The sequence below is a fragment of the Cariama cristata genome, unplaced genomic scaffold (genome assembly GCF_000690535.1).
Source record: "Cariama cristata isolate BGI_N322 unplaced genomic scaffold, ASM69053v1 scaffold10487, whole genome shotgun sequence".
Lineage (NCBI taxonomy): Eukaryota > Metazoa > Chordata > Aves > Cariamiformes > Cariamidae > Cariama > Cariama cristata.
The window spans coordinates 68,386-83,055 of NW_009624957.1; the positions used below are offsets into that span (position 1 = coordinate 68,386).

Consider the following 14,670-nt stretch of genomic DNA (forward strand, 5'->3'; position numbering starts at 1 on the left):
GTCAGTAACTGACTGGAGAACAGAAACTCAATACCCTCTTCCTTCTTCACATGGGCATGTAAGACTAAATGAACGAGCCTTTAGAAAATATAGCAGGAGACATGAATTTCATTAATAGGAAATTTGCAAAATACTTTCATAAATATTAATAATAAGCATACATGTAACTAAGTACTAACACATATAAGGTTTATACACATTAAAGTTTTATGAAGGGCATACTTCCCACAGGATTCTCAGGATAGCTGTTAAAACATTACAAAAGATGTAGAATAAAAGCTGCAATGGAAATGACTCATAATTTTACTGTAGATTGACGTGTGCATCTCAGGAGTCATTCCTCTGCTTTCACTAGTCCCTAGTATGTGCTCAGCAGCTGGCAGGCACACTCAGCAAGACTGGAATTTGGGAGTAACAAGAAGCTACGATCTCCATAAGTGTTTGTTTGAAAAAGGATTCTAGCTTTTTTGATGAGATGACTAAACTGAGAAAATTCCCAACACCCAAGAACTTACTTGAAGGTATACAGCATTTCTTAGCCAAACTGGAATTTGCATTTTTACCTATAACAAAGATTTATGAGATGGATTGCTGTTGACAAGCCATTGTATTCACAAAGCAATGTTGTAATATAGGAATTTACTGTTAGCTGATTATATTTATTGAATCACAGTGTTGAATCTGCCACCCTTGATGACCCAAACTTGCAGCCATTGCCTATTCTGTTGACAAAGGCTTTGTCTTTTAAAAGTTTTCCAATATGTCTTGGAAATTTGTTTCAGTATCAGGGGTATTTCAGCAGGGATATTATTGAATAATTTTGTCGACTGATGACTTTTAAGCATCTAAATCCAGCCATTGTGTAATTTAAAAAAACCAGAATTTCTGAAAATATTCTCTCCTACTGTAGCTGCAGTGTTACATGCCTCCCAGCTTACCAACAGTGATTGAGATCAATGGAGAAAAAACACCACCATAAATTTATGTTTCCAAGTTAGTCATGTAAACAGTTGTGTTTATAAAATCTCTGTCACAGGGAAATGAAACACAGTACTACGTGGACTGGTGAGGGTTATATCTACTCATCCTAGACTGAAGCTGAGGACAAAGATGTCTTCTTCGTAGACATCAACAGACAAAGTTGACATGAGGTTCCTAGCCTTTCACACACCTCTTTACATGGTAACAATGAGGAAACTACAGAATTTCAGAATGCAGTCACAGAGAGCTTTCCAAATATTTCGCAATATTATCTCCACAGGGAATTTTGCCAATGAGTAAAAAAGATCTATAGAATATGAACTCAAACAACAGTTAAAAATGTCAAAAAGAAAAAAATCATTAATTAAGTTTAACCTATATATGAGACTACTGTTTTCATCAATATAGGCACATACAATTTCACTACAATATTTTTTGATGTTGTATGTTGACTCTTACAGTGACGTGTACTCCAGCCTGTGGATCTTGTTTCTTAAAACATTCCATGTGCTGAATGGTCTTTACACCACTTGTCTACCCTTTCACAAACGGTTAAGTGATCCTTAAAGACTCCTAACCTGCTTATTTTTCTTAATCATCACTGCATCTGTGTGGATGCCATTCCCCAAAACTAATCTAAGATTTCACAGCACTTGAGTGAGCATCTTTAAAAGAAAGAAAAAAAAAAAAAAAAAAAAAGTCTTCCCTTCACCGAGTAGCACTGCTACTTTATCAGGCACAGAATGCCAACAACTTTTGCACATGGACGGGAAGTAATTTAGCATTATGTCATAAACCTGAAACTTTTCTGTGTTCTCTTTTTTGAACTGCTTACCGATGAATCAAAGGATACATTATGTATTCAATAGGTGTACTTTGGCTTGAACAAAACTACACATGCGCACCGCTGTCCTACCCAACATAGAGTTTAAACTTGGGTTTTTGGTTGTGGGGCCTTTTTTTTTTTTTTCCTTTTTTTTGCTGTACAGCAATTATTTCATGAATCATATCATGCTCCTTGGAATCACATTTTTATCAATACCTTTCTTATCATTTCTAATCTACTGGGAACACATTTAGCTATGGAATGCAACTCACCCAGAACAGGCACTTGTGAAAATAAGAACAAGTGTACATATATATAACTAGGGAGATAAAGTGCACGAACTGCTATGAAGTCAGGCTCATTTTGCATATTCCATTTGATCTCTCACCAGGCTTGGAGCCATAATTATTCTGGTCAGGCTGTATAAGTATGAAGCAACCCAGAATACAATAAACAAGGCTAGGCTGAATCCTAGTTAAAAGTCACACTGAACAAAATTTTATCTACTACAACTACCGACGTGCTAATCCAAGAACTTTTGAAAGAGAGAGTAAAAACTACAAACAGTCATTCAAGGAGGTTCACAACTCTCTCTAACAACCGCTGAATATATCTGGAAGTTCTTGAAAATTATTGATGCAGATGTTTGTCAGAACTAATTTAACATTATTATGAGGATAAGCACAACCTTCCCATAGCATTAGACAAGTGGCTTCAGTTAAAGTTCCAAAATTATTCTTTTGAATAGGAAAAAATTAAAAATTTAGCAAATCCTTTCTTTTCAGCTTAAAGTCATGTTAACTCTCATGTCCAGAGGTCCCTGAATCTCAAAATGATCTGAATCACATCTTGGAACTGAAAATATTTCCTAGCTTTATGAACAATGCATGTTTTAGCAAGAAATTAATCTTATGTTGTCAACATTTCCTGCTTTTCTTTCCTTCACAGTTGTCCTTCATAGCAACACAAACAGCACTGATGGCAGAGGTCATTTTCTTCACTATCCTGGCCATTCAATTAGTAGCAAAAGATAAGTATTACGTAAAGGAAGGGAATCTGCTGATAGGCCTTGGAAAATTCTGTTTCATTGGCAAGGAATTTCTTCACTCAACTTACCTTCTCTTCATTCTGGCAGAGAAGACAGTCACATTCAAAGCAATACTGGCGCATCAGTTGCTTTTGGCGTTCACTGGTGGGCATCAATGATTCAATATAGCTGATGGTGAGCTGTGTGCAGTATATACAAACCCAGAGTTAGTATATTTTACAGAAATTCCGTATTTGGTGTATGTATAGCTAAGGTAACATTTTTGGATACAACATTTTTCCATCATAAAAAAAAAAATTTATCTTAACAGATGATTTCCTAGAAGAAAAATTTCCATAGAGGAACACTTTTTCACATTTCCAGATCAATATTGTTTGAAATTATTAATCCCCCCAGAATTATCACTATTTCAACTTTTCATCCTAATTTTGAAGAAGGAAGAGAGTGGGAAGAAGGAAGGGAGCAGGAAGAAGCTCAATATCTGAATTCCCTGTGCACAAAATCCCATTTTCTGTCTAGCTCCAAAGCGTCAGTGTGTACTCGGCACTGGTGTTATACAACATCCAACTATTTCCAAAAATCTCAGCTCAGGGAAGCCCCTACTTTCTTGCAAATATATGTTCGAGCCCGAGGAAAGCTCCCCTCATGTCATACCCATCCTCAGTATGTCTGTGATGTTTCCTTTGTGACCAAGGAAGCTCAAAAGCATTGCAGTCAAAGTTGTTGAAACTATTGACAAGAAAATTTATTATACAATGAACTACAGAGAAGTCTGTAGTTTGTTCACTTTGATGCCTGCCAGAAGGAATTTTACAGGGCTAACCATTCGTAGAGTTCTTCAAATGTTTAAAGTGCTGCACAGGCACAAACTAATGATAAGGGAAAGAATATAACAAAATAACAGCCTAGCTCAGACCAGCATTCAGTCATACACACTAGCTGACCTCCAGAGAGGTCAGAGCTAAAAAAAAAAAAAAAGAAAAAAGAAAAAAGAAAAAAATCGGGTCATGTTCTTTCATCCTAAGTGTAGATACTTCAACTAATTGGCAGAATTTTCACATGGTTCTCAGTTAAATCATGAGAGTCCACTCAAAGAAATTACAGGAAAACCTGACCAATTTGTAGTAATGACTATGAAACCCATTGTCAGAACCTGCATTTTGCAAATCAGTAAGCATTCTAATTAAATGACCAATTAATAAGCAACTAAAATGATGCCTGTATTTTTTTCTTTTATTATTAAAGTGTAATTTGATTACATATTGAAGGAGGACTGTATTAAAAGAAAACTACTGAGATTGCAAAGTCAAGGATTTAAAATGATCATACGTAGAAAGCCTGCAGGGGAAAAAAAAAAGAAAGTCTCATAATTGAAGATTAATAGCATAATTAATGAAAGACACAGATTAAAGTTCCACAGATAATCAAAAGTTATAAAGTGTGAGAACTTTGTTAGGTTTAGCATTCTATATACTGTTTTTCTGTCCCAGCTTGTGCATGTCTGAGCCGAGAGAGGATTAGTTTCACCACTGCTGGTTTACAGCAGAATAGCCTGTACTAATCATCTACACAGGAGCTGTAGGCTTCCCTCTGAGCTTTCTGCAGTGAATGGATGGAAACTGTTTTGCCTACTTCTTTTCCACTCTTTTCTCCCAAGCTTGATCTCCCCTCTGCCCTATTCTCTCCAAACTATTCCTCTTCTCATTCTCTCTCTTCTCTGTCCCTGGACATGAGTATCACATCTCAATCTTATTCTCCACACTTGATTATCTAAACCTGCTTTCCAGCCCTCAGTTCTAGCTCCTTACACAGCCATTCTTGGTGCCATGGGCTGATTTCATCATCCTGCCAGTCCCAGATCTGCCCTTCGGCCTCCCCTGTGTGCCTCATCTTACACCTTCTCCCCCTGTTTGATTACCAACTCTCTTACTCTCGCAAGTTAACAGTCCTTGTTGCCCTACTCTGCTTTCTCAATCATCTTCAGTGACCCCACCAACTTCGTCCTCATTTCTTTCCCCAGCTGGTCCTACTCTGCATCCTCCCTGGTCTGGCAAAAAAGATCTGTCTCCCTTCCTTCTCACAAAGCAGTTTCCAGTCCAGCTGTAGTCCTAATCTCATCCTTCAGCCATTCCAAGCCCAATTTCCCTCTCCCATCACAAGCCTCTGATCTTCAACTCCTTGCAACTCGCAAACGTTTTCTGTCAAAATGATTTCACACACTGGCTTGTTCCCTGTCTCTCATCCTCAGCATAAACGCCACTGGTTCTGACCCATGTCCTCTTGGGGTTCAGGTTCAGGTGGCATCCAGCAGTAAAAGGCATTTAATCAAATTCAGGCACAGCGCAAGACAGTAGGAATCTTCTGGGAAAAAAAATCATTCATGTGAGATTAGTCTATTCTTTGCCAAAATACTTAAGACAATAGTTCAAACCCCATCATTACTGTAGAATTCACCATTAGCAGGGTTCAGTCCTAATACTGCAGAACAAACACACTGCCAACATTGAACATGCTTTAGCTGTCTTCAGCCTACAGGCTTCACATCTTTCTCTCTTTTCATTTTTGGCTTTTTTTTTTTGTTCTTCATTCGTGTTACAGAAACCTTGGATTAGAGCATAAGACTGGGCAGAAGGAAGGGGAGAAGAGGATTTGTCACATTGATATCTCCTTTCAGCGTTTTAACAACTTAGGGTTTCTCTTGCTGTCAGAGGCCCAAGTCCAAATTCTCAGTCCTGCCAGCAGAAATGCGTAAGTGAAAAAATGTTTGTAGCTGGCAGACTGGGTTGGAAAATGTAATTAGAATATTTAGAAACATGAGCAACCTAACGGTGACTAAGTCTATACTAATCATTTAATTGTTTAAACAAAAATTCTGTATTCAAGTCTCTCTCCTACACTTGTTTTAATTTTGGATCCCTTCATTAGCTGCAAGGCTCATTTAACTTGTACATATTTAGGAAATATGCCCATTTATCAAAGGTTGTCTTAATGGTATTTGCATGTGGGATGTATGGTATTAATTAAAACATCATTTCAGCTGACCAAAGCTTGCCTCTTTATTGCATCGCTTATAAAGAATGCAGTAAATCTTTTCACTTGAACTGAGAATATATATTAAATAACATTTATGAAGGCAGGGAATTATTTAACAGCCGTGAGACTTACTGACTCTCAAGACTTTCTCCTTAGAAATGCAGCACTGTCTGAGCTCTGCTTCTCGCTCTGACACAGAAATTCTTTAACCATGGGTATGGTGGTTAGTTTCTCATGTTCTTCATCTGCCAAATGAGGTGGACACAATTTTCCAGTACTGCCATGTTGCAGTGGACTTAATTGATAGTTTTTGTAACAGACTATAAGCTACAAAATTTCTAGACAGAGGATTCTGTAGAAATTTAAAAACCAATTACTTTAATGCAAATGGGAGGGAAAAAAAGTGAGTCCTCTTAGTTTTGCCGTCAGGGTCTCGGGGTCTTAGGGAGGGTTGTGGTCAAAAATCTGTTCCTGAGACAGAGTTATATAAGTGGTGAACAGTCTGTGCTCTTTCTCTTTCAGCATATATGATCAAAAAGCCTTCTAACTCAAGGAAAAATTTAGTTTTAGAAAATGTAACAAAGTGTAACGTGTCAAACACACACAGAGATAAAACTTCTCATAGAATTATAGTAACAGAAGTATTACATATCTTGACTGAAATCCATCATGAAGACAGATTTAATTGCTGGTCATCTGAAATTATGATTTGTATTTAGTACTAATTTTAAAAATTAGTAGCTCTGTAAGAGTACACTCTTATGTGACTTTCTGCAGAAAGATACAAATTTGCTCTAACTGAACTCTGAAGCCGACGAGAAGCTGTGCACCCGTTTTGGAGCAGAACTGGACCTCAGCTAACACCTCCTGTCTCTCAGCAGGACTAACTGATTTGAGCTACACACCAAACTAACCGTAGCTACACAATTTCTGGTTGAAGAATAGGCAAAATGAGCTCATGTCTGCCTGTAAAATACCAGGTAGACACAGTAATTAACAAAAAGTCAATTGAAATTATAGCACACATCTTGATGGTGTTTAAAGTGGTCACTTAAGGATAGGGAAATGATGAAGATCTCTTCAGAGCAGGCTGCTTGTCTTTCTGAGAAAGTAAATGAGCTGACAGGCTACCTTATCACCGAGGGAGCCCTAGTGATTTCTAGGTGAGTGATTTTTGCTTTCTTACAATCATTCCCCATATCTTAACTTTCTTTGCAAGGCTTAAATTTCATTTTTGCAAAGAAGGAAGTGCAAGAAAAAGAAATCTTTGTATACCGTCAAAGTAACATCACCTAAACAAGAGCTGTGGTAGTCAGCACTACAACTGAAATTATCATGAGGAGAAAAAAGGTGTTATAATTAGTTTTGAGCTGCTGGAAGCAAGTTTCAGAAAGTCCTGTGGTCTTTTAAGCAGGGACATATAGAATAAAATCCCCACAAAAATCTATTATTTCCTTCTTCCTGCTATTAGATTAAATTATGCTCAAAAACCTGGTACAGAGAAGAGTCTACGGAGCATTAGGAGACCCTTCCAGCCACCTCGGCCCCCAGTCTATGCATGGGGATCAACAGTTGCTCCCAAGCCTCGTCCTCCTTTCACTTCTCTTGTCTTCTCCTCTGTTCCCTATCTGTTTCATTCCCTTTATGCCAGTTGCAGGGCAGAAAACACTTAAATGTAGTGGTGATCATCACCAGACGGTCAAGCACTAGATTTGGGGTATTAGCATAGACCCATAGTGCCTTACATGAATTATAACAGAATCGGAACAAGGATGGGCAAGAAAAAAAAGAAAGGCTATCAAGCTTGAAGGAAATTTCCTATCAGAGCCAAATTTTCACTTTAAAAATTCTGTATTTAACGAGGATTACAAATGTCATTTAAACAGACAAATAAGTTATATAATGATAGAAATGAAAGCTGTTATTTTGAACATCAACTAAAGCATTCATTGGCAAAAGCCAATGGAAACGTAGTGTTTTTGTTTAAAACTGTAACTTTCTGCCCTCAAAGAGCATGCAATTCCATAAATAAAACTCCAATAATATATCTAAAGATAAATCTGAATTTTTAGTTTCCAAAGCAAAATTTAAGGACCAGAAACTTCTCCATCTTGCCAACTCTCAGTATTTTTTTATGATTCCTGCAATACTCTTTGTTTTCTTAAAGCTTCAACTTGGGAAACCATGCAATTATACATGCATCCCTTCTTTCAATGTCTACAAAAAAGTAACATTCATGACTTATGATTTCTTACTGCTTCAGGACTAGCAACACTGTCTTTGCCCAAAAAAGGCCTAGGTGGCTAGAACTTTTGCATTTGATTTTAGGAGTGATTAGTTTTTCGAATATACAGCACCATCAAATTTAGCACTTTCATTCTATAAGGATTCAGGCAAACATTTTCTGTCTCAGGAGTCCTAATTTTCTACTGCCCGAGATACATTTTGGCCTTAGGATTTGAACAAATTTCAAAGCCCAACCCAAAATTTAATTAAAAACCACTAAATGCCACATGCCTTCCTGTCAAAAACACGCAAAGCCGACAAAACCTGCCTAGACATGAGTCTAAAGCTGAACTGAAACGACCCATCAGGACATAAAAACTTTTTGAGGTTCCCATAATCTTGCATGCTTTTTATCACTGGCTTGAAAAATATAAGTACCACGTACAGCATGAGCACTCTAAAGTGTGGTTGGGGTGCAAATGTTATTCTTGAATAAATCTGCATCACACTGCAGCAGCAACATCCAGTGTAATAATATCTCTTCCTCTGGTTTATAACCAAAATCAGGTCTACTTGTGCCTCCCTCTTTACAGAATTGTGAGATGACCACAATGGCCAGTCACCTCAACTCCCGGTGTCTCTCTATTCCCTGTGATTATAGGTGGTCAATAACTCCTTAACATGAGTAAATTGTTGCAGTGTCCTCTGAGAGAAAGCGCTACAAACGTGCAAAAATATTTTTACTTCTTACTGGCCTGGTGAACACATCATACTGCAGTGGTTGATACTTTCCTGGCAAGGGTCCAGAAGCCCTATCAAGTTTGTTTCTGTATGGATAGTAGAGCAATAGTCTTTTTCTACTAATTCGAGCTTGAGTTGCTACTTAGCTTCTCATTTCTAATAAATCTTAGTGCTTATTTATTTTCTATTAATTATTACATTCTGTCTAAATCTAGTGTAAGTTTGAACAGGATAATGCAAATTTTTTACTCCTTGTAATTATTTACGTTTTCTTGTTGCCTTATGACTTGAAACATTGTTCATCTTACCACCCCAGAGCACTCAATTTATTCAGAAAATCCAATCAGATTCTTCCCTAACATGTATTTTCTCTCCCATTAGCTCAGATCACGACCTCAGTAATATAAGCAAAAACTCGGCTCATAACAGGTAACGTAGTTTCACGTACATAGGTATGTAACTCCAGTACAGGGCTATTAAGAAAACTGAGCTCACCCTGCTGCAGGCAAGCAGTAAAGCAGCGTGGAGAGAAGCTGTACCAAAGCTACCATGCAGAACACAAAATGAAATGCAGTAGCAGCTGTGTAAGAGGAAAAGTAATTAGGTGTTGAAAATAACATTAAACCGCTGACTTGTACATACCCTCCTAATAATTTTCTTTTCCTTCCGCTTCCCATAACAGATCTAAACTAATATTCACTTTGCATTTTTACTTTCTCACTTATGCCTATGTTCTTCCTTAGACACATCCTTATTCAGAGAAGCATGTACCTCAGACTGACACTTTTATTGCCAGGTAAGTCTGCTTTAACACAGTGTGTATGTATGTATATATATAAAATCCTACATGTTCCTTAAGGCAAGTTTTCCTTTCAGTACCAAAACCAGAAATACTAGTCTCAACAGAGACACCAGAACCTGGGGTCTTTGGAAACTGCTGACTTTATTTTACTGCCTCACTGGAGGCAAAGTTTTTTAGGAAATACAGTATGTCCACATAAAGCGCAGTCATTTTGAAGCCTTTATTCACACAACTGCCAAAGTCACTGCAAACAACCTGGTCCTAGCTGCCCTGCTTTATAACTTACATTTATTTCCTGATCGCCTTACAAATGACTAGTAACTTACACCATTTTTGTTTCACCACTGATTTTAACCTAGAGACTTCTGTGGGTTACAGACCACTAAGTCTAAAATTCGGGTCACAGCTTCACAGCCGTAGCACAGTCTGCACAGTGGTCATACCTGCAGGGGAATTCTACTTCACTTCTCACTCCAGAACCACCCAGGGCCACCGGCGGGCCTCTCCCACTCCCCAAAAGCTGCTCGTTACAAAGAATTGCTTTAGGAAATTTACCTAGAAAAATATATCCACACACATAAAAATAAGAAAGCTTCACAATTTAGAACTCTAGTAATTAAACCAAATGCATTCTGGGAAGATATTAAAATCTACTGTATTTTTAAATAAACAACCCATCTTGGTGAACTGAGAAGCCAAGAGGAAAGTTATGGTATATGGATAAAATGGAAGAAGGGTGTCTATAATCTGGCTTGAACAAGAATGCCAGACCAAAAGATGCCTAGACTTAATAGCTCCACAAAAGTATATTTCATCCTAAAATATTTCCCTTGGCAAAAAGGTAAGTATGCAAAATAATTTCCATTGGTTCTCCACAATATTTTCGCTAAAAAAAAATTTTACCATTTACTTATTTTGATGGCCTACTGTCTTGGAGAGAGGATACATAAAAAAAGAAAACACTTCATAGGGAGGAAAAGAGATACTACTTCTAAATTAGAATATGTATGCCCTTGAACTCCTCAGAGTTTGAAGCACAGGTGTGAAACGTATTTACATTAGGTCATAATTTTGACATGACCAACAGCTAGGACTGCATAGGTCATTGGCACATGTAGAATTACATACACACACATCTTTGCAGGCCTTACTAAGCAAATTCAATATTGCATTGCTGCAAAAGACGTTTACTTCGAAATGCTTACCTAGCCACAGCTGATTATTTTCAAAGTAATACAAATGCTGTCATAAAACAAAGCTGAGAATACCTTAGATCAAATCAGAAATCTCTTGAAAGGGATATTTTGAAGTCTTCTAGTGAAACGGACAAGTAAAAAAACCTTGTCTTGCTACTTTCACTGCCAATGAAAGGTTCACTACAGCAGTATGGTTGCAGCCTGACAAATGCTTACTGTTGCAATGACTTAGCGAACACTGCATTCCACCCAGAAATATTATAAGTGTTTCCATCGGGGTAAAGACATTCAAATACAAACAAAACGAAGCGCCTAGAGGAGGAAAGGGGGAACAAGAATTTATCAAGACTGCTAGTGATTTATGAGAAGTAATGATTATGGGGCCCAGGCAGTGTGAAGAGATGATTCTATTTATCATTTTCCCCCTGATAGCTATGTGCTAGAAAGTGGCGTCAATATATCATCAAAATATTAAGCTGGTGGCGCTGCAGTCTGGAATTTATTTAGGGAGATGTCATTGTTGCAGGTGTCTGTGATGGAAGGGAGGACAAGTTAATTACCTCTTCACCAATCTGGATCTCTCGGACAGAACGAAGTAAAAGCTGGTATCCTTCAAAAACGATCACGCAGTTTGGGTCACAGCTGTGGTTCAGTAAAGACATGCTGTGAGGGGTGGTAGAGAGGGGGAGAGAGAGAGAGAGAGAGAAAGAACTTTACAGAGGAGCCTCCACTGCCATTCTCCTCGAATCATTTAAAAGTAGCTAACAAGATTACATCTGAAGTTATCAAGCAATTAAGTTACGAAACAAATACAGTCCCTGGTAAATCAGCTGCTCTTGGTTAGGGGAAGAAAATTAATGATTAGAAGATTTATATTCATTGCTAATAGGAGCCATGCCTGGACCTCTTCACGTGTTTCTGCCTTCTGTGTACTCAGGGTGGGAAGGCAGCGATGGCCTCCCAGTGACTCTCCGAGAGGCTGGACTCAGGCTAGAGGGCAAAGCAGGCAAGCAGGGAACAAGGCAACCTGGACAGTTCAGAGCAAAAGGTTAGTACCTTGGGACTATGTTTTATTTCTGCTGCTTCTGCTCAGTTTCAGGGCACCAACCTCATCAGTTACCCTGACTGTCAGTGGAACCGCAGCTCAAATGGGCCAGCAATCAACCTGTGTTTCATAGCAGGTAGAAAATGGAGTATACTGTGTCCCAACCCAAAGTTCTTGGTGTACAGAGTTGAAAGAAGAGATAAAGCCATTGCCTCTGTTTTACACATATTTTGGTTCAGCCTCTGTTCTTGTGGCACGCGACAGCTGAAGCAGCACAGCTCATTGGGGAGCTGCTGCCACCCCCAAGAGACACACGCGCCCATGGATCTTCTGACGCAGACATGCCCTTCCCTCTTTGTTGAAGGAGACCGTTAAGAACAACACCAACTATATACTTTTGAGTCCCATGTTTCATTAGCTGAGAAACAACTGACTTTGCAAGGCCAACATCAGTTCCATAGCAGACGTAGGGCTGACAGTTCTCCCCCTATGGGAATGGCCCATTGAAAGAACAATTCTGGCATCATCAGGCTGGAAGAAGAGTTTTTGGCTTATCCTGTTCCTGGTTGCCTTAATTTGCTTTCCTTGTTTGCCTGATTCAGCAACTCAAAACCCCACCTATTGTTGGCAAAAGAAAGGATGTTGCCAAGGGCCAGAGCTCGGCACAAAACCATGTTTATTCAGTTTTTGACTCTTAAAGGAGATATCAACAGGAGCCTGACTCTTTTGATATCCCTTCTGGCCTCATAAAATATCTGTGGTTAATCTCCATGTGAAGCCAGTAATGTACACCGGGAGAGGGGATCCATTTCACTTACTGTGAGATCACTGGGCATATTCCCAAAGCTGCTGATGAGGTGATGCAGAAAAGGACCACAGTGCTATTTTAAAATACATTGGGATGCTGAAGCTATCAAGCCATGCAGCAATATACAACCTCTTAATGTGACTAAACAAATAATTTTTAATCAAATTTCATCTCATGGAAAAACAAATGGGTTTGATGACAGTTTCATCTGGAAGCATCTGAATTCATCTGGAAGGGCCTAGGATTTGGGAACCACAAGTTTAAGTTCACAATCTTCCCAGCTCAGGGTGATTTGCTACAGCAAAACTCAAACTGCTCTGAACCGACTTGGGAAAAAAACATCCCTTGGCAGTGCGTTATCACAACATAGATAACCACTTTCTTCGCAGTCAGGGGCTTTTTTCAACCAAAAGAAAACATTTCACTAATAATAATGCTCCCAAATAATATTCTGTTCTTCCCATGTACGTGAAAGGATTTGTTTCCATTCCACTACAAAAATCAAATGACTGTTCTGTACTTTTCATAACACTAATTCCAATGTCCTCCTAACCACCTTTCCCTTGTCTTTACTACAAGGCAGCCCTCAAGATATTAAGTGTCCTTAATCAAATCTTACATGTGTGACGTTAGTAGAAAAAGAAACAACAGTGACAGGCCCACTGAGGTATTGACAGCATAGTTAAACCATGCATTAACAAAAAATTGAGATGGTAAATTATAATTTCAAACTATACATACTAATTTTCCACATTAATAATTACAGGTAACTAATTCTATGAAGGCAAAAACTTCCCTGGTATGTACTTCTTACCTAATACAAATAAGAAATAATAAGAAATTCAAATATTAACAGCCATCTCTCAATGGGTTTATCTTTTCACCTTACTGGTTTCTTAGTTACGGTAATTTACTAATAAATGTGTTCAGTCTTCTTCTTTTAATTGTCAGTTCAGAAGGCTCTTTGCTGCAAAATATCTGTATTCTAAAGCAATGCTAAACAGGTTTCCTTTTACTAGCCAGTCACATATTTTTGATGTCAACATTTATTTTTACTTAGAAAAGATTACCACCTCCATAAAAATAAAATATAAAGACATATCTGTTAAACTGTTTTAACTCTGTAATCAGGACTACTAAGAATGCTTTCAACTTGATCACATTTTTTATTCTCCTTTAATTTATTTGCATTTCCTAGTTTCTCGTTTAGACATGTTACCTGCTGCTTTGATGAATAAAATACAAAGACATACCTTATTTAAACTGGTTTAACTCTGACTACTAAGAATGCTTTCAACTTGATCACATTTTTTATTCTCCTTTAATTTATTTGCATTTCCTAGTTTCTCGTTTAGACATGTTACCTGCTGCTTTGATGGCCCTTACAGCTACCTAGGAAAAAAAAGAAAAAACTAACATAGATTTTGCTTGTCAATGAAACAGTGTCCACAGTACCTGGGATACAGGCCAACAGCAACATCCTGCATTTCTCCATTGCTGATGGTGAAACAGTTACAGGTCACCTGTAAAAACAAGGGGAAAAAAAAAAATCCAGGATTACCAGAATCATTTGGAAACCCCATACTCAAGTGAAAAAGCTTTCAAAATAAAATGAAGGGGCAATTGGTAATTGGATGGGAAACATTCAAGCCCAACACTGGTGCTCTTTCATTTTACAGCAATCACATCTGGGACACACTCTCCTGTAAAACTGCAGTCAATTAAAAGCAGAAATAATAGTATCCTGCAAAAATCTGGGGTTAAACACATGCAGAGGCCCTACTTTCCTGTCCAGAAGGGGAAAAAAAAAAAAAGTTACCCTACACAGAGCCTGAGAAGCTCATCCCAGAGAGAACATAGCAGATGACAGTGCCTGCTGAAGAAAAGAGTGGCTCTTTCCATGCAGGGACTCTGCTGATGCCAGGCTGCCACAGCACCTTTTAATGAGTACCAGTGGAGCCCAA

General features: G+C 38.2%; 1 protein-coding gene across 1 annotated transcript in view; it reads right to left on the reverse strand.

Annotated features, from left to right (window-relative positions):
- The window catches only part of SMYD3 (SET and MYND domain containing 3), a gene marked incomplete at its 3' end in the record, with an annotated part of 80,133 nt that extends 65,844 nt beyond the window's left edge, over window positions 1–14,289 (reverse strand). Inside the window, exons 1-3 of the mRNA XM_009703405.1 lie at window positions 14,162–14,289; window positions 11,414–11,516; window positions 2,924–3,034 (exon numbers count right to left, since the gene is read on the reverse strand). Coding sequence (XP_009701707.1) covers window positions 2,924–3,034; window positions 11,414–11,516; window positions 14,162–14,289 — 342 coding nt within the window. The remainder of the gene's footprint in view (window positions 1–2,923; window positions 3,035–11,413; window positions 11,517–14,161) is intronic.
- Window positions 14,290–14,670: the final 381 nt, after the last annotated feature.